Here is a 22,750-nt window from a genome sequence, read left to right on the forward strand (position 1 = left end):
CCCATTATCATTTACACCTGGTATCCCAAACTTACCTACCACACCCTCTCTAAAAGTTTCTCCTACTTTAGCATTCAGGTCCCCTACCACAATTACTCTTGTAACTGCAACTTGTAACCGCAAAATAAGTCACCATGGACCCCAAGAAAGCTTCTAGTGCCATCCCTGTGGTAAAAAGGGCAAGAATTAGTATGGAATTGCAAAGAGAGATTAAGGAAATGTGTGCAAAGTAGGTTGAACTGTAAAGCTTTACGGATAAAAATCACCCTGACACAGCTACTGCAAGCCGTGCTGGCAACCTGTACAATGACAATGTTATGGCCCATTTTAGGAAAGTCTTAAAGGAATGTGAGGTACAGAGCTCTATGGACAGATTTGTTGTGCAACAGTGGTCCAGTGACTCTCAAGCTAGTCCTAGTGGCATTAAAAGAAGAAGGGAAGTAACCACGGAAAATGACTGGCTACCTCAAGTCCTAATGGAAGGGGATTCCCCTTCTAAACAATAACTTCCACACACTCCCCTCCTCCCATCCCATCAATCATCATCAGATCTTCAATAAAGGTAAGTGTCAAGTATTCTATTCTTAGTAGAGTAGTAATTGTGCATGTCTTCTTCAGTTTGTGTGTAAAGTTAATATTTCATGTGGTAAAAAAATTTTTTTTTCATACTTTGGGGTGTCAGGAACGGATTAATTTGATTTCCATTATTTCTTGTGGGGAAAATTAATTCGGCTAACGATAATTTCGGCTTACGATGAGCTCTCAGGAATGGATTAATATCGTAAGGCGGGGGCCCACTGTACAACCAAAAGTGTCAAAGGGTTAAGTAACGGAAAATTCGTCTAACAGCGCATTTTGGCGTAAAAAAAGCCTCTACCAACGGCAAAAAACTCTGCCAACGACATTCGTCCACGTGTCCATGCGCCGGGAGCGTGGCCTGAGCGGGCCCAACCACTCCAAGAGACAGTATGCCATTGTTTACAAGCAGTTGCGGTCGATTCCACGTGTACCTGCTACACATTTTGCATTATTTCAGTGTTTTTAGTGCTTGTAATCGCTAAATAAGCCACCATTGGCCCCAAGAAAGCTCCTAGTGCCAAGCCTGTGTTAAAAAGGGTGAGAATTATGATGGAAATGAAGAGAGAGATCATTGAAAAATACGAGAGTGGATAGAGTATGTCTGAGTTGGAAAGGCAATACAACAAATCACATTCAACCATCAGTACTATCTTGGCAAACAGAACAGCAATCAAGGAAGCTGTTGTTGCAAAAGGTTCAAGTGTGTTTTCAAAATGGAGACTGCAAATAATTGAAGAGCTAGAGAGACTGTTATTGATATGGATAAACGAAAAACAATTATCAGGAGATAGTGTTTCTCAGTCCATAATTTGTGAAAAGGCAAGGAAGTTGCACGATGATCTCATTAAGGAAATGGCTGAAAATAGTGCTGGTGCTGATGAATTTAAGGCCAGCAAAGGCTGGTTTGAAAGATTTAAGATTCATAGTGGCATACACAGTGTGGTAAGACATGGTGAGGTAGCCAGTTCAGACAAAAAAGCGGCTGAAAATTATGTGAAAGACTAAGAAATACATAAGAGACTGAAAACTTAAAACCTGAACAAGTGTTTAATTGTGACGAAACAGGCCTGTTTTGGAAGAAAATGCCAAACAGGACTTACATTACACAGGAGGAAAAGGCACTCAAAGGACATAAGCCTATGAAAGACAGGCTGACATTTATGTTGTGTAATAATGCTAGTGGTGATTGCAAAGCAAAGCCACTATTGGTGTATCACTCTGAAACTCCCAGAGTTCAGGAAAAACAATATCGTCAAGGGTAATTTGTGTGTGCTGTGGAGATCAAACAGTAAGGCATGGGTCACTAGGGAATTTTTCTTGGACTGGTTTTATGGTGTGTTTGGCCCCAGTGTGACAAAATACCTCCAGGAAAAGAAATTGTCACTCAAGTGCCTCCTGGTAATGGACAATACTCCTGCTCATCCTCACGACTTGCAAGAGGAAATTGCAGGGGAGTTTGGTTTCGTTAAGGAGAAGCTTTTGCCTGCTAATACAACTCCTCTCCTTCAGCCCATGGACCAGCAGGTCATTTCAAATTCAAAATACTCTACACAAAAGCAGTGTTTCAAAAGTGCTTTGAGGTGACCTCAGACACTCAAGTGACCCTAAGAGAGTTTTGGAAAGATCTCTTCAATATCCTCAGTTGTGTAAACCTTATAGGTAAGGCTTGGGAGGGAGTGACTAAGAGGACCTTGAACTCTGCTTGGAGGAAACTGTGGCCAGAATGTGTAGAAGAGAGGGATTTTGAAGGGTTTAGGGCTAACCCTGAGGAGGCTATGCCAGTAGTGGAAGCTATTGTGTCACTGGGGAAGTCCTTGGGGTTGGAGGTTTGTGGCGTGGATGTGAAAGAGTTGGTGCAGAATGACGAGGAAGAACTAACCACTGCAGACCTGCAAGAGCTTCAGGTGCAACAGCAAAAGGTCACATCTCAGGAATGTTCTTCAGAGCAGGATGAAGATAACTTCGTCAAGGATTAGGGAAATCTGTTCAATGTTTACAAAGGTGCAAGCATTTATCGATGAATTTTATTCTGTCACAGAAGTTGCAAGCCGTATTGGCAACATGTACAAAGACACTATTGTCTCCCATTTTAGGGAAATCCTAAGGGCACGTGAGAAACAAGAGCTCTCTGGACAGATATTTTGTGTGACAGGGGCTCAATGACCCTCAAGCTGGTCCTAGTGGCATTAAAAAACCAAGAAGGGAGGTAACCCCACCAAAGGACATGGTAGCTGAAGTATTTATGAAAGGGGATTCCCCTTCCAAACAATAAAACACCCCCACCATCTTCCCTCCTACCATCTTATCACTCATCAACAATCCCACAATAAAGGTAAGTGGCATTTAATTATTGTTTATTTTGCATGTCCCATTCGTTTTGGTGTATATGTCATGTAAAAAAAAAAGAAATTCATACTTTGGGGTGTCAGGAACGGATTATTTCTATTTCCATTATTTTTTATGGGGAAAATTAATTCAACCAACGGCAAATTCGACTAACGGCAAGCTCTCTGGAATGGATTAATGCCGCTGGCTGAGGGCCCACTGTATGTTTGTTTATATTCTCTGTGAGATTCATAAGCACTAAGTTTCTTCCATTCTGTCTGGAAAGTCCAAAATTTCAAGTGTTTTTAAAAGTTATTTCATATTTTATATACAGTGGACCCCCAGTTTGCGATATTAATCCGTTCCTGAGAGCTCATCGTAAACCAAAATTATCGAAAAGTGAATCAATTTTCCCCATAAGAAATAATGGAAATCAAATTAATCTGTGCAAGACACCCAAAAGTATGAAAAAAAAAAATTTTACCACATGAAATATTAAGTTTAATGCACACAAACTGAAGAAGGCATGCACAGTTTGTAGTACTTTACTAACAATAGAATACATGACACTTACCTTTAATGAAGATCTGGTGATGATTGATGGGATGGGAGGAGAGAAGAGTGTCGAAATTATTGTTAAGAACGGGAATCCCTTTCCAATAGGACTTGAGGTAGCAAGTCCTTTTCTGGGGTTACTTCCCTTCTTCTTTTAATGCCACTAGGACCGGCTTGAGAGTCACTGGCAGCCTCACCATGCCTAATCACACTATTTATGCCACTACAATTCTTAAATCTTTCAAACTAACCTTTGCTGGCCTTAAATTCACTCACATCACCACTAGTTGCAGGCAATTTCTTTACCAAATCGTCATGCAACTGCTGAGCCTTTTCACAAATGATTGCTTGAGAGATGCTATCTCCTGCTATCTGTTTTTCATATATCCACATCAATAACAGTCTCTCAACATCTTCTAACACTTGCAGTCGCTGTTTTGTAATCACAGTTGCACCTTTTGCAACAACAGCTTCCTTAATTGCCGTTTTCCTGGTCACTATAGTAGAGATGGTTGAATGGGGTTTTGTATACAACCTGGCCAGCTCTGACACACGCACTCCACTTTCGTACTTTGCAATTATCTCTTTCTTCATTTCAATAGTCATTAGCACCCTTTTTCTCGAAGGGTTGGCACTAGAAGCTTTCTTGGGGCCCATGGTGATTTATTTTGCAGAAACAAGCACCAAAAATGCTGTGATAATATGGAATGTACTGAATGTATCCTTAGATGCTAGCACACTGGCTGGCTTGTAAACACTGGCACACACGTGGACACGTCTCAGACGAATCATATACCGGGTTTTTTAACGGGAACCGAGGCAAAAATTTTGCGTTAAAATGTATCGAATACCGGATTTATCGGATACCGATGGCATCGCAAACCGGGGGTCCACTGTATACTCTGACAATTATACTTATGTATACCTGTACCTAAATTAACTTACACACTGTGCTGGTGTGCAGGTACACATTAAATTCAGTAAGAGTGTCTTATGTCTTAGTAATAATAATAATAATAATCATCATCATCACCGAGTCTCATTAAATGTCGTGTATTACGTTAATATACACTTTTTCATTAATCCATCTATGATATTTTTTCAAAATTATATAATAAACACAATACATAACATAAAAAGATGATAAATACACCCCACAGTAGAATAAATAAATATAAATATGAGATGTGGTAGCCAGACAACTTGTACGAGTGACAGCAAGAATAACATTTACTTTAGTCCAACATAAGAGAAAATGTGTTACTGGGGTTAACTGTAGAAAATTATTCCTTTCGTATGTAAGTAAGTTTATTCAGGTATACACAAATATAGTTACATAGATTATCATACACAGCAGCATGTGTAAAGTACCTAGGATAACCCAAAAAAGTCAGACAGAGTGACTTATTTCCACTGTCTTCACTCAAAGCTTCATTTTTTCTAAAAATGGTGTTACATGAGAATGGGAGTGTTCTTCTTTATTTATTCTACCGTATCAATGTAGAGACAACTTGTACACAATGTAACTTGTTTGTTTACTGGTTTGTTTACAAAACTTGCATTCGCCTGGTTTGTTTACATAACTCCGCACCTGTCCTCTCTCATGTTCTCGTTCTCGTTCTCTCTCTCTCTCTCTCTCTCTCGTTCTCTCTCTCTCTCTCTCGTTCTCTCTCTCTCTCTCTCGTTCTCTCTCTCTCTCTCTCGTTCTCTCTCTCTCTCTCTCGTTCTCTCTCTCTCTCTCTCTCGTTCTCTTTTTTTTTTTTTTTTTTTTACACAGGGTTTGACAAGGTTAAGGATCCCTAGCTTTATTGACAGCTATTTACAGGTTAAGGATTCCTAACTTTATTGGCAAGCTAAGAGCTGTTACCTACATCAGCTCATTTGAAAGCATTTTTGTTATGAGACATACAAGTAGGGAACAGGATGAAGTTGGAGCCATCTGTGGGCCAGCATTTTCATTTGATCAACTGACGTTATCTCGTTGACATCATTATGCTGTACGAATGTGTTCCATACTCGAGTCATCCTGGGTATGTATGATCTCAGATGGAGTGATGTTCTGGAGAAGGGTACAGCCAGAGTGAAGTTGCTGCTTTCTGCCCGTCTTGTGGCATAAAAGCTTGTTTCACGCTGTCCTCGAAGTGGATCCAAGTGTGGTATTTTGACAATATTGGCCTTGTACATAACAGTAAGGCCACCCACATCCCTCCTATGTTGAAGGCTCTGCTGAAATGACAGATCTATCCAGGATGGGTCCAGGCGAGAGATGAGACGTCTTGCTCTGTTCTCTACTCTGTCAAGCAGTCGCAGATGAGAGGGGGGGCAGGCAAACCAAGAAAGTGGAGCATACTCAAGGTGTGAGCGTACTTGTGCCTCGTACAGGATCTTGCAACCCCTACTGTCAAGCAGATGCGAGATACGGCGAAGTGCTGTAAGCTTCCTGGCTGCCTTGTTTGCAAGATTTACAACATGGTTCTTCATGGTTAGTTTGGAGTCAAATTTCACCCCAAGGATATCAACTTCTTCTCCAGGTGCCAACATCGTCCCATTCATCCTTACTACTGCGCCAGCATTACCATCATGGTGCCTAGAGACGAACATCATTTGCGTTTTTTCAGGTGCAAATGTTACTTGCCATCTATTTCCCCAAGCTGATATAGCTCTCAGCTGGTGATTGATGTAGCTTAGAGCAGCTGGCATTTCTTCTCTTGGATAAGTGAATGTCAGTGTACAGTCGTCTGCATATGCATGTGATTCTGGGATGAGATGAAGAAGGTCGTTGAAGTAGACATTCCATAACAGTGGACCCAGCACACTTCCTTGTGGAACGCTTGCCCCAATAGGATGCCTTGCTGATTCCGTTCCATTGAGGACTACACTTAGAGATCTACCATGAAGGTAATCACTGAGGAGACATAGCGTAGAGCCTGCAATTCCCAGTGCTTGAAGTTTTGCTAAGAGGCCCTGGTGCCACACCCGGTCGAAAGCGCCAGCAATGTCCAGTGCTACCACACAGCTGACTTTGGATTCATCCAGTGACTGGTGCCACTTAGTGGAGAGGTTTAACAACAGATCAGCAGCAGAGTAACCTTTCCTGAAGCCATATTGACGATCACAAAGTAGTGAGTGGTAGTCAAAAAAATCTGTCATTTGTCTTGAGATTATTGTCTCAAGGATCTTACCAGTGATTGACAGGAGTGACACTGGTCTGTAGTTGCTGATTTCTGCTCTGCTCTTCTTTTTGTGAACAGGGACTACATTTGCCTCTTTCCATGGAGAGGGCCATTTACACTGTACTAGGCAGTGCTGAAAGATGCGAGTTAGAGGTGCTGCTAGCTGGTCTGCACATCTTCTCAACAATCTTGGGCTCAACTTGTCTGGGCCCACAGCCTTTTCTTGGTCAAGTGATTTAAGAAGGAAATGCACCTCCTCCTGCCTTATTGTCACCACTGACAGTTTTGACACAGTTCTTGCAGCTAGCCAAGGAGGGTCCCTTGCTGGATCAGGAACTTGCATTTTGGTAGCAAAGTGTTCAGCAAAGAGGTCCGCCTTCTCTTGACTACTAGTAGAGGTGGTCCCATCCTGTCGATTTAGAGGTGGAATAAGTTCATCAGGCAGATAACCTTGTCTGTCCTTGACCAGGGACCACCAGGTTTTGGAGCCTACCCTACCTGATGCTAACTTTCTTTTAGTGTCCACCTCCCATTTAGTAATGGCCCACTTTTGAACATCACCCATATGCCTACAGGCTTGCATGTGCAAGTTCCTGTTATAGGTGGTAGGATGTCTCTTATACCTTCGCCATGCTTTGTACTTAGCAGTAGCAGCCTCTCTACAACGAAAGCCAAACCAAGGCTGATCTGTAGGCTTTGTCACATATTGCCGGTGAGGAATGTGTTCTTGTTGCAGATTAAGGATGTGTCCAGTGAAGGCTTTCACTTGGTTGTCAACATCCCCCTGGAGAAGAGCATTCCAGTCGGTGGTGGCGAGCTCAGAGCAAAGGGCTGGCCAATTACCTCTTTCCCATAGCCAGGTTGTGCGTGTGGACTCCTCACCTCGTTCTGTTGGGATCTTAAGTGTGGTAAAAACAGCCTTGTGGTCAGACGATCCAACGTAGCCGAGGGGTTGACAAGTGACTATGCCTTCTGCCAGATCACTCACTACTGGGTCAAGGGAGGAGCCAGAGATATGAGTAGGGAAATCAACAAAGTTTCTCATGTCAAACACTGCAAGAAGGTCATCAAAGTCCCTCTGTATAAGGTGCTGGTTGAGGTCACCAACAATTATAATATGTTGACAGTTGTGTTGTAGCAGAAGGGAGTCAATATTTTCCATTAGGAAGTTGATAGGGTCTGCATGTTGCCACTGAGGTCTGTACATTGCACATGCTAGTACAGAGGTACTAGTGTTTATACAGAGCTTGAAGAACATCATTTCAAGATGTGTAGGGGTGGCAACATCTATGTGCTGGGCATGAACACTTTTAGAGAAGCACACAGCAACACCACCTCCTTGCCCTTGCCTGTCTCTTCTCATCCATGAGGTGTAGCCAGCAATTCTTGCAAAATTTTCTGGAGTCCTGTCATCCAAAAATGTTTCAACAACAGCTATCATGTCGGGACGTCGAGTGTTCACAAAGCTATGTGTGAGCTCTCCAACATTAGTAATGAAACCTCTAATGTTGGCCGACAGGATGCTGATAGACTGGCTCCTCATGGCTCATGGCTCTCTCTCTCTCTCGTTCTCTCTCTCTCTCTCTCTCGTTCTCTCTCTCTCTCTCTCTCGTTCTCTCTCTCTCTCTCTCGTTCTCTCTCTCTCTCTCTCTCGTTCTCTCTCTCTCTCTCTCGTTCTCTCTCTCTCTCTCTCGTTCTCTCTCTCTCTCTCGTTCTCTCTCTCTCTCTCGTTCTCTCTCTCTCTCTCGTTCTCTCTCTCTCTCTCGTTCTCTCTCTCTCTCTCGTTCTCTCTCTCTCTCGTTCTCTCTCTCTCTCTCTCTCGTTCTCTCTCTCTCGTTCTCTCTCTCTCGTTCTCTCTCTCTCTCGTTCTCTCTCTCTCTCGTTCTCTCTCTCTCTCGTTCTCTCTCTCTCTCGTTCTCTCTCGTTCTCTCTCTCTCTCTCGTTCTCTCTCTCTCTCTCGTTCTCTCTCTCTCTCTCTCTCTCTCTCGTTCTCTCTCTCTCTCGTTCTCTCTCTCTCGTTCTCTCTCTCGTTCTCTCTCTCTCTCGTTCTCTCTCTCTCTCGTTCTCTCTCTCTCTCGTTCTCTCTCTCTCTCGTTCTCTCTCTCTCTCTCTCTCTCGTTCTCTCTCTCTCGTTCTCTCTCTCTCTCTCTCTCTCTCTCTCTCTCTCTCTCTCTCTCTCTCTCTCTCTCTCTCTCTCTCTCTCTCTCTCTCTCTCTCTCTCTCTCTCATTTATTCGTTTTATCTCATTTACTCACCTTTGACCCTACATTAAGACTACAAATATTTTAAGGTAAGTAATGAGTGAACTGTATGTGCATTTTATCGCTCTGGGATACTTAAATGTAGAGTATTATGTGGGGGTGGGTTGGCCTGGTATGGTAGCCTGGCTACCATACATACCACACTTGATTTCTTACAATAAATACTACTCATCTCACCCTAGATTAAGACTACAAATATTTTAAGGTAAGTAATGAGTGTACTATATGTGTATTTTACTTTTTTATTGTTTTTTAATGTCTAGTTCTAGTGCTAACTTAATGTATGTTAGTGTAAACTTGTTATCTAGTATTTATATGCATTTATAAGTGGAAAAAAGGGTGTTCCACTTTATGGCGACTTCCACTTTACGGCGGTAGCCTGGAACCTAACCTGCCGTATAAGTGGGGCCCTACTGTACTGTGAATTCTTTACCACTTCTCTATCCATAGAAGAGGCCTCAATACCATAGCTGGAACAGTTCACAACTAGCACACAAATGGTTCATTCGATTATGAACCATTATCAATTCATGATTCAAAAATGGTTGAGGATGGATCAAAATACTGCTCAAGTTTTTTCTCCAGTTTGTACATAGGTTGTGAAATGTGAAGACTATTTTCAAGTTTCCCAGTATGAAGACTATTTTAAATTTCCCAGTTTAACCCTTTGACTGTCGCAAGCCACTTTCTGAAACTGTCATTCTATGTCGCAAAATTTTTGGAAAAAAAATTATTTTTTCTTATGAAATTATAGAAAATCTTGTCCTGATGGTAATGATACCAAATGTATGAAATTTGGTCAAAAACTCACGGAATTACACTCCCGCGAAGTTAGCGGTCTCGGCGACATACACGCATTGGCAATTTTGCCGAATTTGAGCTCTGTTTTTGGCCAATTCCATTATTCCAGTTGACCAAACTCAGAGCTATTTCTCTAGAACTCCATTTTTTCTATCAGCTGAGTGCAAGAAACTGCCCATTTACTGATTTGAACTACCCAATAGTGGTCAGAAATTGGCAATTTGGCCAATTTCATGCAAATTAAAAAAGATGCTAATTTCAAAATAGGGCCCAGAATAAACAATGTAGAAATTCTTGGCACTAAAATAACATATCCTCTGTTCATTAGTCATGTCTCTAGGCCCCTCTTATATTACTATTGCTTTATATTTTTATTTTTTATTCATGCAAAAAATGCAAAATTGACTGTTATGCAGACTAATGCATTATTGTAAAAATGGTATAAATAATATCAGTGCACTAGTGAAAGAATATCAAACTCCCCAGTTGACGTGTACTGGACGTGTGGTGTGATCTGCTTACTCCTGAACACTGGTAAAAATCGAACATTTCCGCTACTTTGAGGTCAATTTCAAGGTCATTTTCATCGTGAAACTAATCAAAATCATCTCTATTTCTGTAATATGTTTTCCATTTTATCACCTGAGACCATGAAAACGAGAATACAACAATAAATACTACACGAAAATACACCTCAAAGTCGGCGTTTTAATCCAAAAAAATGGTCAGGTTTTTTTTTCATTACTCACTGCGTGCTGCAGGATTTTTTTATGTGGTGCACACTAACCACACAGACCCATTCTCTCACATGTGGGCCTCCCAGCTTTCTCACACTTGATTTGAAGCCACTAGAATTTACGCATATAAATACGTCCGAAACAGTGGCGCGTAAGACGTATATATACAACCAAAACAGTCAAAGGGTTAACACGTGTCATTTACACGATCTTCTGGTGAATTTTTTTTTGGCCTAGGATGACTTCTACATCCCATACTCTGACATTTAAGCAATTTCATCATGCAATCTATATTCACATGGTCTGTTATTTCTTTCAGTTCTTATGACAGTTATCTACATTAATTTGCATCATTAATTTACCACGTCACGAGTTCTATTTATTAGTCTTTTGTAGAGATGTACAGTCATTTGTATGATTTATTTTGCATGTGTGCATAGGAAGCAAGAGTGACTTACCATGATGCAATAACCGGGAAGAGTGGCGTTAATACCAGATGGGTCAACATGAACCAGCTACAGCCAAGTAATACACCCACAAGCGCCCCCCATAACACCTGACTCCACGAGTGGTAGAGCAGATACACTCTGCAATGTGAAAAGGAATTACATTGTTGTACCCTGAAATATATACTGTAGAGTTCAATTAAACAAGTTAAATTTTATCAGTATAATTTCTTGAACATAGCAACAGTCTCCCATTAAGGTAGGGTGGCCCAAAAACAAACATTCACCATCATTCATTCAATAGCTTTCTTAACAAAAATGTACAGACATCAAAATTCAAATGAACAATTAATTTAAGTGAAATATTAAATGAGAACACAGATCTAGGTATAAAACATATGATCCATTAACCCTTTCAGGGTCCGTGCTGTAGATCTACGGCTTTACGTTCAGGGTCCAAACCATAGATCTACGCCATGAGCTCAGCTCACTCTGATAAGCTGTGAGCAGTAAATTTTGGCCTAGATATGAGAGAATACATCTATGTGGTGTGTGTGCACCACATAAAAAAAATCCTGCAGCACACAGTGCATAATGAGAGAAAAAAAACTGAGACTGTAATTTTCGATTAAAACAACGACTTTGCAGTGTTTTTTCGTATATTTTTTTATAGTTGTATTTGCAATTTCTTGGTCTCATTTGATAGAACAGAAGATATATTACAGAAATAGAGATGATTTTGATTGGTTTTAGTACCAGAAATGACTTGAAACTGAGCTCAAATTAGCAGAAATGTTAAATTTTTGCCAATGTTCAAGAGTAAACAAATGACCTCACAAGTCTAATACATGACAGCTGGTGGGTCTAATATACATTCACAAATGTGGTGATATTATTTATACATTTATTACAGTATTGCATAACAGTAAATCTTCTATTTTTTTTGTTTGAATAAAAATTCATTATGCGAATAAAAAATAAAAATGGAATTCATCTGTAAAGCCTGAAAATGTAACTAATGAACAGAAGAATTGTTAGTTTAGTGCCAGGAATGCCTGCATTGTTTATTCTGGACCCTCTTTTGAAATGGGAATATTTTGAACTTTGCATTAAACTGGCCAAATTACCAATTTCCGGTCACTTTATTTTGTTGTTGAAACAGTTGACTTGGTGATTTCTTGTGCTCGATCAATAGAAGTAATACTAGTGAAACAGCTAAGAATTTGGTTGACTGGAATACTGTAATTGGCCTAAAATGGGAGTCAAAGTCAGCAAAACCGTCAATGCGTATATATTGCCGAAACATCAAAATTCGCAAGAGCATAATTTCGTAAATTTTCCATCAAATTTCGTACTTTTTGTTTTATTACCTTCAGAAAAAGATTCTCTACCATTTTGTAAGAAAAAATAAAAAAAAAATTTTTTTAAATTCTTGGACCCTGGTGCACACTTTGAAATTTGGCCTCTGGACCCTGAAAGGGTTAAAATTAAACAGAAAAACTGGAATAATCATAAAAAAAATTAAAACGCAATAATTTCCTTCACAGGGCAAACACACGTTCCCATAAGGCAATCACCAACGTCACCTTCAAACCTTCAGATTTCCACAAGTACTAGTTAAAGATAAAAAGATAAAGATGAAGGTTTATTTCTTTGTAAAGGTTACAATGTGTAATTACAATTTTGGTTCACTAAGTACAAAGAAAGCCACCATCATGCTGAGGCATTTCAGGCAGACTAATCCTAATACATAGTAACTACTTAAAACTAGACAAGAAACAGTACATAGTAACTACAGTGGACCCCCAAGTTTCGTGATTAATCCATTCCAGAGAGTCTGCCGAATGACGAAATTGCTGAATGGTGAAACCATTTTCCCCAAAAGAAATAATGGAAATAAAATTAATCTGTTCTAGACACCCAAAAACATTAAAAAATTTTTTTTTTTTCAAATTAAATAAAGATTTACATACAGAAAACAGTGAGAAATCAAGTACATACATATAAAATGATAATAACATTACACTTACCTTTACTGAAGACTTCTGGGTGGATAGAAGATGGGAGGAGGGGATAGGAGGAAGGTGTACACTATTGTTTGGAAGGGGAATTCCCTTCCATAAAGACTTCAGGTATCAAGTCCTTATCTGGGGGTTACTTCCCTTCTTTGTTTTTTAATGACACTGGGAACAACTTGAGAGTTACTGGACTCCTGTCGCACAAAATATCTGTCCAAGAGCTCTGTTTCTGGCGTTTCTGAAATGGGGCACAGCACTGTCATTGTATATGTTGCCAATATGGCCTGCAACAGCTTTGTCAGGGTGAAGTTCATCAATAAATAATTGCACTTCAGTCCACTTTGCACAAATGTCCTTAATCTTAGAAGAAGGCACCTTCCTCCATCTCTCTTCTTCCTCCTCCTCCTCCTCTGCAGCAATTTCCTGAGCTGTGGTCTGTTGGTGTTGCAGTTGAAGCTCTTGCAGCTCTGCAGTGGTTAGCTCTTCATCATGATCCTCCACCAACTCTTCCACATCCTCGAAACTTACATCCAACCCCATGGAATTCCCCTGTGACACAATACTTTCCACAACTGGCATAGGCTCCACAGGGTCAGTCCCAAACACTTCAAAATCCCTCTCTTGTACACTTTGAGGCCACAATTTTCTCCAAGCAGAATTCAAAGTTCTGCAAGTTACTCCCTACCAAGCCTTACCTATAAGGTTTATACGAGTGAGGATACTGAAGTGATCTTTTCAGAACTCTCTTAGGGTCAATTCAGTGTCTGAGGTCACTTCAAAGCACTTCTGAAACACTGCTTTGGTGTACAGTTTTTGGAAGTTTGAAATGACCTGCTGGTCCATGGGTTGGAGGAGAGGAGTTGTATTAAGGGGCAAGAACTTCACAGTGATGAAAGTAAAGTCCTCTACCATTTGCTCTTCCAAGTCTGGAGGATGAGCAGGAGCAGTGTCCATTACCAGGAGGCACTTGAGTGGCAATTTATTTTCCAGGAGGGATTTCTTCACACTGGGGCCAAACACTTCATTAAACCAGTCAAGGAAAATTTCCCTTGTGACCCATGCCTTACTGTTAGCCTTCCACATCACACACAGATTACTCTTGGCAACACTGTTTTTATTGAACACTCTGGGATTTTCAGAGTTATACACCAGTAAAGGCTTCACTTTGCAATCTCCACTAGCATTACTACAAAACATGAGATTTAGTCTGTCTTTCATAGGCTTGTGTCCTGGGAGTGCCTTTTCCTCCTGCATGATGTAGGTCCTCTTTGGCATTTTCTTCCAAAAGAGGCCTATTTCGTCACAACTGAACACTTGTTGAGGTTTGAATTCTCCAGTGTCTACGTACTCCTTAAACTCCTGTACAAACATCTCAGCCGCTTTTTGTCAGAACTGGCAGCCTCACCATGACTTACCACACTGTGTATGCCACTACGCTTCTTAAATCTCTCAAACCAACCTTTGCTGGCCTTAAAAACACAAGCATCATCACTCGTTGCAGGCATTTTCTTTACGAGATTGTCATGCAACTGCCTTGCCTTTTCACATATTATCGACTGCATAATACTATCTCCTGCTAATTGTTTTTGGGTAATCCACATCAACAATAACCTTTCCACTTCTTCGAGGGTTTGCGATCTCTTTTTTGTCACCATATCTACCCCTTTTGCAACAACAGCACACTATTTCCTTCCCCTTTGCCACAAAGGCTAGTTGGATACTTATTGAACAATGACGTCATCTGTTTACTTTTGAAAATCAGCAAAATCAAACATTTCTACTACTATGAACTCAATTTCAAGGTCCTTTTCTTCGTGAAACCAATCAAAATCATCTCTATTTCTATAATATGTCTTCCATTTTATCAAATGAGACCAAGAAAACAAGAATACAACCATAAATACTATACGAAAATACACCTCAAAGTCGGCATTTTAATCCAAAAATACGGTCGGAGCTTTTTTTTCCTCATTATGCACTGTGTGCTGCAGGATTTTTTTTTATACTGCACACATTGACCGCACAGACCCATTCTCTCGCATGTGAGCCTACCAGCTTTCTCCTGCTTGATTTGAAGCTGCTAGAATTTTGGCGTATTAATACGTCACCGACACTGGCTCATAGGATGTATACATATGACACTGACAGTTAAAGGGTTAAATCCTCCTTGTTCCTATGCAATCCTACTGTTGTCTTACTCCCTATTTCATTAATAATTCTACCTTACCCTTAATCCAGTACACTCCATAGGCTTATTTTTCTAAAATTCTTATCCTCTCTCATGCCACTTTCCCTTATAAAAAGTCAATATACAAACTCTGCCTATCCTTGGATATCTTTCCTTCCTTCATGCAAATAATAAACATATACACCAACCACTCCAAAACCGTACAACCATAGTAATGAACAGTATACTACCTGGAAAACATAACAACAGAAGCAGCAGTAACAAGCCCCACAGCCACCATCACCTTCCACAGCAGCTCCATCATAGAATTACTTATGTGACGTAATCTGGTAAGGACATAATTAGGTTAGTATCATGAATTACATGAAATGTATGGCAGCAAAAAAAAATGTATTCAGTACATATATCTTACTGGCAGTTTATTAGCAATGTTGTTGAGGTGGTGTGGTCATTTAGAGAGAATGGATCGAAGTAGAATGACTTAGAGAGTGTATAAATCTGTAGGGTAAGGAAGGAGGGGTAGGGGTCATCCTCAGAAAGGTTGGAGGGAGGAGGTAAAGAAAGTTTTATGGGCGAGGGGCTTGGACTTCCAGGAAGCATGTGTGAGCGTGAAATTCTTAAGCTATTTCACTAGTATTATTTCTATTTTATCAACTGAGCACAAGAAATCACCCAGTCAACAGTTTCAACTACACAATAAAGTAATCGAAAATTGGTAATTTGGCCAATTTAACACAAAGCTGAAAATATTCCAGTTTCAAAATAAGGTCCAGGATAAACTACACAATAAAGTGGTCGGAAACTGGTAATTTGGCTAATTTAACACAAAGTTGGAAATATTCCAGTTTCAAAATAGGGTCCAGGATAAACTAAACTAACATTTCCTCTGTTTATTAGTCATGTTTTCAGGCTTTACAAACGAATTCCATTTTGATTTTTTATTCACATAATGAATTTTTAGTCACACCAAAAAATAGAAGTTTTACTGTAATGCCATACTGTAATACAGTGGAACCTCATTTTTCAGCCGCTGCATTTATCGGCTGATTCATAATTAGGTTGGTTTTTCGGCAGAAACTTTGCTCTGTATTTTGGCTGTTGCCTCGTATATTGGCCGTATTAAACACGTTATCCCATTTCTCCCAGCGGGACGCCACGCTTTGGTGAATCAGTCTCCCTTTGTCTGTCGGTAAGTGAGCATATACTCCGTGCATTCATCCAAACATTTCCTTAACCCTTTCAGGGTCCATGACATAGATCTACGGCTTTACATTCAGGGTCCAAACCGTAGATCTATGCCAAAATTCTAGCAGTGTCAAATTTAGCGTGAAAAGGCTGGTAGGCCTACATGTGAGAGAACGGGTCTGCATGGTGTGTGTGCAGCGTAAACAAAAATTCTAGGCGCCCGCATAGCACTGTGGGAACGCCAGCTCAGTTACCTTTGTTCACCATGCCTCATCACAAGGCAGCTCTCCCTCCAAGGAAAATTGGGACTCTCCTCTTCCTATCTGATAGTTCTGACTCTGATGGAAGTGGAAATGGAGATGAATTCTTTGGCTTTGATCAGTTAGTAACCGAAAGGAATGACCAGGATATCAATAACAGTGCAGAAAACCCTGACGGTTCTCAACCTTCTACCTCTGGTGTGGGGACAAATCAGTCATGTTCAGTTGTACCTCATCGCAAGAGAAAACTATTATTTTCGCATGGCCAGGCCTCTGACTTCAGTAATGATGATAGTGATGTGGATTGTGATTTTATTGCTCTTGATGATCATTCGAGTAGTGATAGTGAGGAACCATATTCACCAGTGAAGCGTCGGTCTATACGCTGCCGCATGCGCTCGGGTAGTGTTCCCTATGCAGTGCACAGGGGACGGAGTACATCCCGGAGTACATCCCATGGCCCTACACCAGGAATAGACAGTGAAAGTGAGGATGATGTGGCTACACTTGGCATGGATAGACCACAGGCATCAGTAGGTGGTGGTAGTGGTGATGGTAGTGCCACGGCCATGCATGACTCGCCAGCCTAGGCTGGGACCCACGCTACTGACTCCTCAGTTCAAGGACAAAGCGGAGTGTCAGCCACCACCCCACCACAACCACAACTACCAGCACAACCAGCTTATGATGTCCAGTATCCACCAGCAAACCATATCTGGGATTGGCAGCAAAATCCCAAGTTTGTTCCCAAGCTCCACCAGTTTGATGACTCTCAAAGTGGAATTCTACCAACTTGTCCCCTTGGAAACACTGCAAATTAACTGGAATTCTTTAAATTATTCTCTGACCAGCCCTTGGAAAGAGACAACTGCTACAGAAATGTATTTGCTTTTTGCAACAATAATGCTTATGCCTCATGTGTATAAGCATAATACAAAATCATACTGGTCCACAGATCGGCTAATTTGTACCCCGGGCTTCAGTGAAATCATCCCACTGAACAGGTTTATCTTACTGTTATGTACGTTGCACTTCTCTGAAAAAAACAGGCCTGACAGAAGTGACAGGTTATACAAGATTAGAAATGTTTTTATGTATCTGAAACAAAAGTTCAACATGTACTTTCATCCATTCAAGAATCTTGTACTTGACGAGTCTTTGATTTTGTTCAAAGGTAGACTGTCATTCAAACAGTATATACCGAGCAAGAGGAAACGCTTTGGTATAAAACTGTTTGTACTGTGACTGTGACAGTGGCCTGGTATTGGATATTGTTGTATACATGGGAAGTAAAACATTGAAAGATACCAGGATGTTATTGGGTATCTCAGGTGATGTAGTGAAAAGCATGATGGCACCTTATCTTGGTAAGGGGCATACATTATATACTGATAACTGGTACACAAGCCCTTTACTCAGTGATTTCTTGTGAGTGAACATGACAGATGTGTGTGGCACAGTGCATTCTAATCGTAAACACATGCCCAGGTTCAATGAAGGCACTTGTGGTGAAGAGGTGCAGGTGTTTACTGCCAATGATATCATGGCATTACGGTGGCATGACAAACGAGATGTCACATTGTTGACAACCATTCACTGTAACGAAATGCACGACAGTGGCAAAGTTGATAGAGTGACTAATAAATGCATTCGAAAACCAGTGACAGTGATTGATTATACACAAAACACGCGCTTGGTTGACAAATGTGATATGCAGATTGGCTTTGTTGATTGTGTTCGTAAGAGTTACAAGTGGTACATGAAACTTTTCTTCCATCTCATGGACATTTCAATGCTCAATGCATATAATATGTACAAAGTGAAGACTGGCAACAGACCACCGTATGGTGAATTTTGTTTGTCTGTTGTCAGACAACTCATAATGAAATACCAGGTAACAACACCTGCCATACAAAACCGTCCTCGAACTCCTCAGGATATACCCAAGCGTTTGAGGAGGGAGGGTGATCGCTTCATAATACAGCTTCCTGCAACTAAGAAGAAATTTGCTCAGAAAGAGATGTGTTGTCTGTGCACAAACAAAACGACAACAACAAAGACGCAAAGACACTCGGTTTATGTGCAAAGAATGTAAGGTACCTCAGTGCATGGTGCCTTGTTTCAAGGAGTTCCACAAGCTGCAGCAGTTCTAAAAACATGTCCAGTGACTGTACATATGTAAATATATGATAGAACATTAGTATTATACAAGATTTGTGCATGTTTATAATAAACAAAAGTGTTCAATACAGTGAGTTTATATACATAGATTATACAGTGGTGCACTGGTTCGCGAAGTCACCGGTAACCGATAAATCTGGTATCCGAAGCGTTATATCGCAAAAAATTTGCCCCGGTTCCCGTAACAAAACCCGGTACGCGATACAATTCGTACGAGATGTGTCCACATGTGGCCTGAACTGCCCCATGTGTGCCAGTGTTTACAAGCCAGCCAGTGTGCGTGCATCTAAGGATACATTTGGTACATTCCATATTATCCATATTATCACTTTTTCTGGTGCTTGTATCTGCAAAATAAGTCACCATGGGCCCCAAGAAAGCTTCTAGTACCAACCCTTCAAGACCAAGGATGCTAATGACGATTGAAATGAAGAAAGAGATAATTGCAAAGTATGAAAGTGGAGTGCGTGTGTCGGACCTGGCCAAGTTGTATAGTAAATCCCAATCAACCATCTCTACTATAGTGAGCAGGAAAACGGCAATCAAGGAAGCTGTTCTTGCAAAAGGTGCAACTGTGATTACAAAACAGCGATCGCAAGTGTTAGAAAATGTTGAGAGACTGTTACTGGTGTGGATAAATGAAAAACAGATAGCTGGAGATAGCATCTCTCAAGCAATCATTTGTGAAAAGTCTAGGCAGTTGCATGAGGATTTAATTAGAAAAATGCCTGCAACTAGTGGTAATGTGAGTGAATTTAAGGCCAGCAAAGGTTGGTTTGAAAGATTTAAGAATCGTAGTGGCATACATAGTGTGATTAGGCATGGTGAGGCTGCCAGTTATGTTGTGCGACAGAAGTCCAGTGACTCTCAAGCTGGTCCTAGTGGCATTAAAAGAAGAAGGGAAGTAACCCCGGAAAAGGACTTGATACCTCAAGTCCTAATGGAGGGGGATTCCCCTTCTAAGCATTAAAAACTTTGACACTCTCCCCTCCTCCCATCCCATCAATCATCACCAGATCTTCATTAAAGGTAAGTGTCAATTCTTTTGTTATTTATTGTTATTGTTGTTATTGTAATTATCCTATTGCATTAAACTTAATATTTCATGTGGTAAAAGGTTTTTTTTCATACTTTTGGGTGTCTTGCACGGATTAATTTGATTTCCATTATTTCTTATGGGGAAAATTTATTCGCTTTCCAATAATTTTGCTTTACGATGAGCTCTCAGGAACGGATTGATGACGTGAACCGGGGGTCCACTGTATACAGTATTGGTCTCACAGGCCACAAATGTTACTAGGAAAAGAAAAAATGCGAGTTTGTAGAAATCACCAATGTTGCCACCACCCAGTCATTTTGGGTCAACTTCTCGCCACTGTATCTCGGTAAGTGCTGATCAGAAATTTTTTTTTTGCTTTGTTTTATTACCTTCACAAAAATATACTGTTTAACCCTTAAACGGTTCAAACGTATACATACATTTTTTCAACATTTGAAAGTATGTAAAAAATGTACATTATCTTTTTTTTTTTTACATTTGAAAATGTGTAAAAAAACTTTTATCTACATTTTTTTTGTTATATTTGAAAATATGTAAAACAACATAGATCTACTTTTGGAGCACTACGGAATTGAACATCGATCTATTTGGACCATTTAAGGGTTAATTCTGTAAGATTTTTTTTTTTTTTTTTTTTTTTTTTTCAAAATTTCTTGGACACTGGGGCACCCCTTCCAATTTTGGCCTTGGACTCTGAAAGGGTTAAAATCCATTGTTTTTGGTGTTTTCTTATTAAGCATGACTGTGAAATAAGTCACCACAGGCCCCAAGAAAGCTCCTAGTAAAGTTTCTTTGGTAAAGAAAGTGAGAAACATGATGAAATTTAACCCTCTCAGGGTCGACAGGCCCTCTCAGAGACTTGTTCTCAGGGTCGACCAAATTTAAAAAAAAAAAAAAAATTTCTCATGAAAAGTTAGAGAATCTTTTCCCCATCATAACGACACCAAAAGTATGAAATTTGATGGAAAACTTACGGAATTATGCTCTTGTGAAGTTAGCGGTCTCAACAATGTTTACGCATCAGCAATTTTGCCCACTTTGAGCCCTATTTTCAGCCAATTCCAGTGTACTTGTCGACAAAAATCATAACTATTTCGCTAGAACTCCATTTTTTCTATCGAATGAGTACAAGAAACCACCCATTTACCGATTCAACTATCCAATAAAGGGGTTAGAATTTAACAATTTTGCCAATTTCACACAAATTTCAAGAGATGCCAATTTCCGAATATTCAATTCAATTCAAAGTTTATTCTCTATAAGGATTACAATGCTGAGTTTACAGAATTTGGTTATTGTGTGGTTTACATGTAGTAAAATAATAATTAAAGAGTGTACCACTAGAACACCTAGCATGGTTAGGCATTTCGGGCAGACTTAGATTAAATCTTAAGTTTAAAATATTACAAAATTATGAGGTAAGTTGGTATTATGGCTAAGTGACTAAATATTAGTTTGTGAGTTTAGCAATGTGAATGCTTTTGTTTTGGCACTATACATAGTTTCAGTATTGGAGTATCACAGGCCAACTTATGACTAGTTAAGATTCATTATTTTGAGATTGAGATTGATTTTTCTGTTTATGGTCAAATGGGTGAGTGAGTGTAAGTGTTAACCCTTTGACTGTTTCCGACGTATAAATACGTCTTACGAGCCAATGTTTCTGACGTATTTATACGCATAAATTCTAGCAGCTTCAAATCAAGCAGGAGAAAGCTGGTAGGCCCACATGTGAGAGAATGGGTCTCCATGGTCAGTGTGCACCATATAAAAAAAATCGGGGAGCCAGTGGTGCATTGTGGGAATGCCATTTCAGTTGTCATTTTTCAGCATGTCTAGCGGTAAGAAATATGTGATTCCCCAGCAAATCTGGGACTCTTCTCTTCCCAAGTGATGCTCTAACACAGATGGAAGTGTCAGTGAAGATCAATTTCATGATTTGGAGGAGTTTGAGACCAAAAGCAATGGAGGAGGAGGAGGGGGAGGAGGGGAGGAAGAGGAGGAGGAGGAGGAGGAGGAGGGAAGGAAGAGGAGGAGGAGGAGGAGGAGGAGGAGGAGGAGGAGGAGGAGGAGGAGGAGGAGGAGGAGGAGGAGGAGGAGGAGGAGGAGGAGGAGGAGGAGGAGGAGAAGAGGAGGAGGAGGAGGAGGAGGAAGAAGATGTAATAATATTGTTCCCTTGAAGCAAGAAAAAAAAAAGTCCACCCCATGACAGTGACAAGATAAGGGGAGATAACATCTGATAAGAGCTGACTTTGATGAGCGTAAAGGAGGGTAATATTACATGACCATCGCCCTCCCTTTGTTTTTGCTGGTACACAAACATTTCTGTCTGTCTATTTGTCTGTCTGTCAAGCTCCCTGTCTGTCCATCTAGCTCTCTGTCTCAGAGAGAGCCACAAGACTGTGTCATCACGTTTACTCACATCTTCAAGCAGAGTATAGCACTTTGTCTGGATTTCTTGGGTTATCCTAGGTAATTTACACTATGTATACTTGTATTTATGTGTACCTGTGAGACAGAGATAGGCAGACAGATAGAAAGAGAGACAGATTGAAAGATATAGAATGAGGGAGAAAGATAATTAGATAGAATGGAGGAGGGGAAGCAGCATCCGACCCCATTGTTTTGACAGGCGGTAGGGGTAGTGACTAATGAGACAATATGTCACTTTGACAGCTGCCGACTTCTGACTCAAAACAATTATAAGCCACACACTCGCACACAAGACAAGGAGGAGGAGAAGGAGGAGGAGGAGGAGGAGGAGGAGGAGAAGGAGGAGGAGGAGGAGGAGGAGGAGGAGGAGGAGGAGGAGGAGGAGAAGGAGGAGGAGGAGAAGGAGAAGGAGAAGGAGAAGGAGAAGGAGAAGGAGGAGGAGGAGGAGGAGGAGGAGGAGGAGGAGGAGGAGGAGGAGGAGGAGGAGGAGAAGAAGAAGGAGAAGGAGGAGGAGAAGAAGGAGGAGGAGAAGGAGGAGGAGGAGGAGG

General features: G+C 40.6%; 1 protein-coding gene across 1 annotated transcript in view; it reads right to left on the reverse strand.

Annotated features, from left to right (window-relative positions):
* LOC128687130 (dolichyldiphosphatase 1) overlaps nt 1-22,750 on the reverse strand; it is a gene marked incomplete at its 5' end in the record, with an annotated part of 50,961 nt that overhangs the window by 19,207 nt on the left and 9,004 nt on the right. Inside the window, 2 exon segments of the mRNA XM_070092804.1 lie at nt 10,890-11,018; nt 15,314-15,409. Of these exon segments, the coding sequence (XP_069948905.1) occupies nt 10,890-11,018; nt 15,314-15,409 (225 nt within the window).

Source organism: Cherax quadricarinatus, chromosome 40 (assembly GCF_038502225.1).
Source record: "Cherax quadricarinatus isolate ZL_2023a chromosome 40, ASM3850222v1, whole genome shotgun sequence".
Classification (NCBI taxonomy): Eukaryota; Metazoa; Arthropoda; class Malacostraca; order Decapoda; family Parastacidae; genus Cherax; species Cherax quadricarinatus.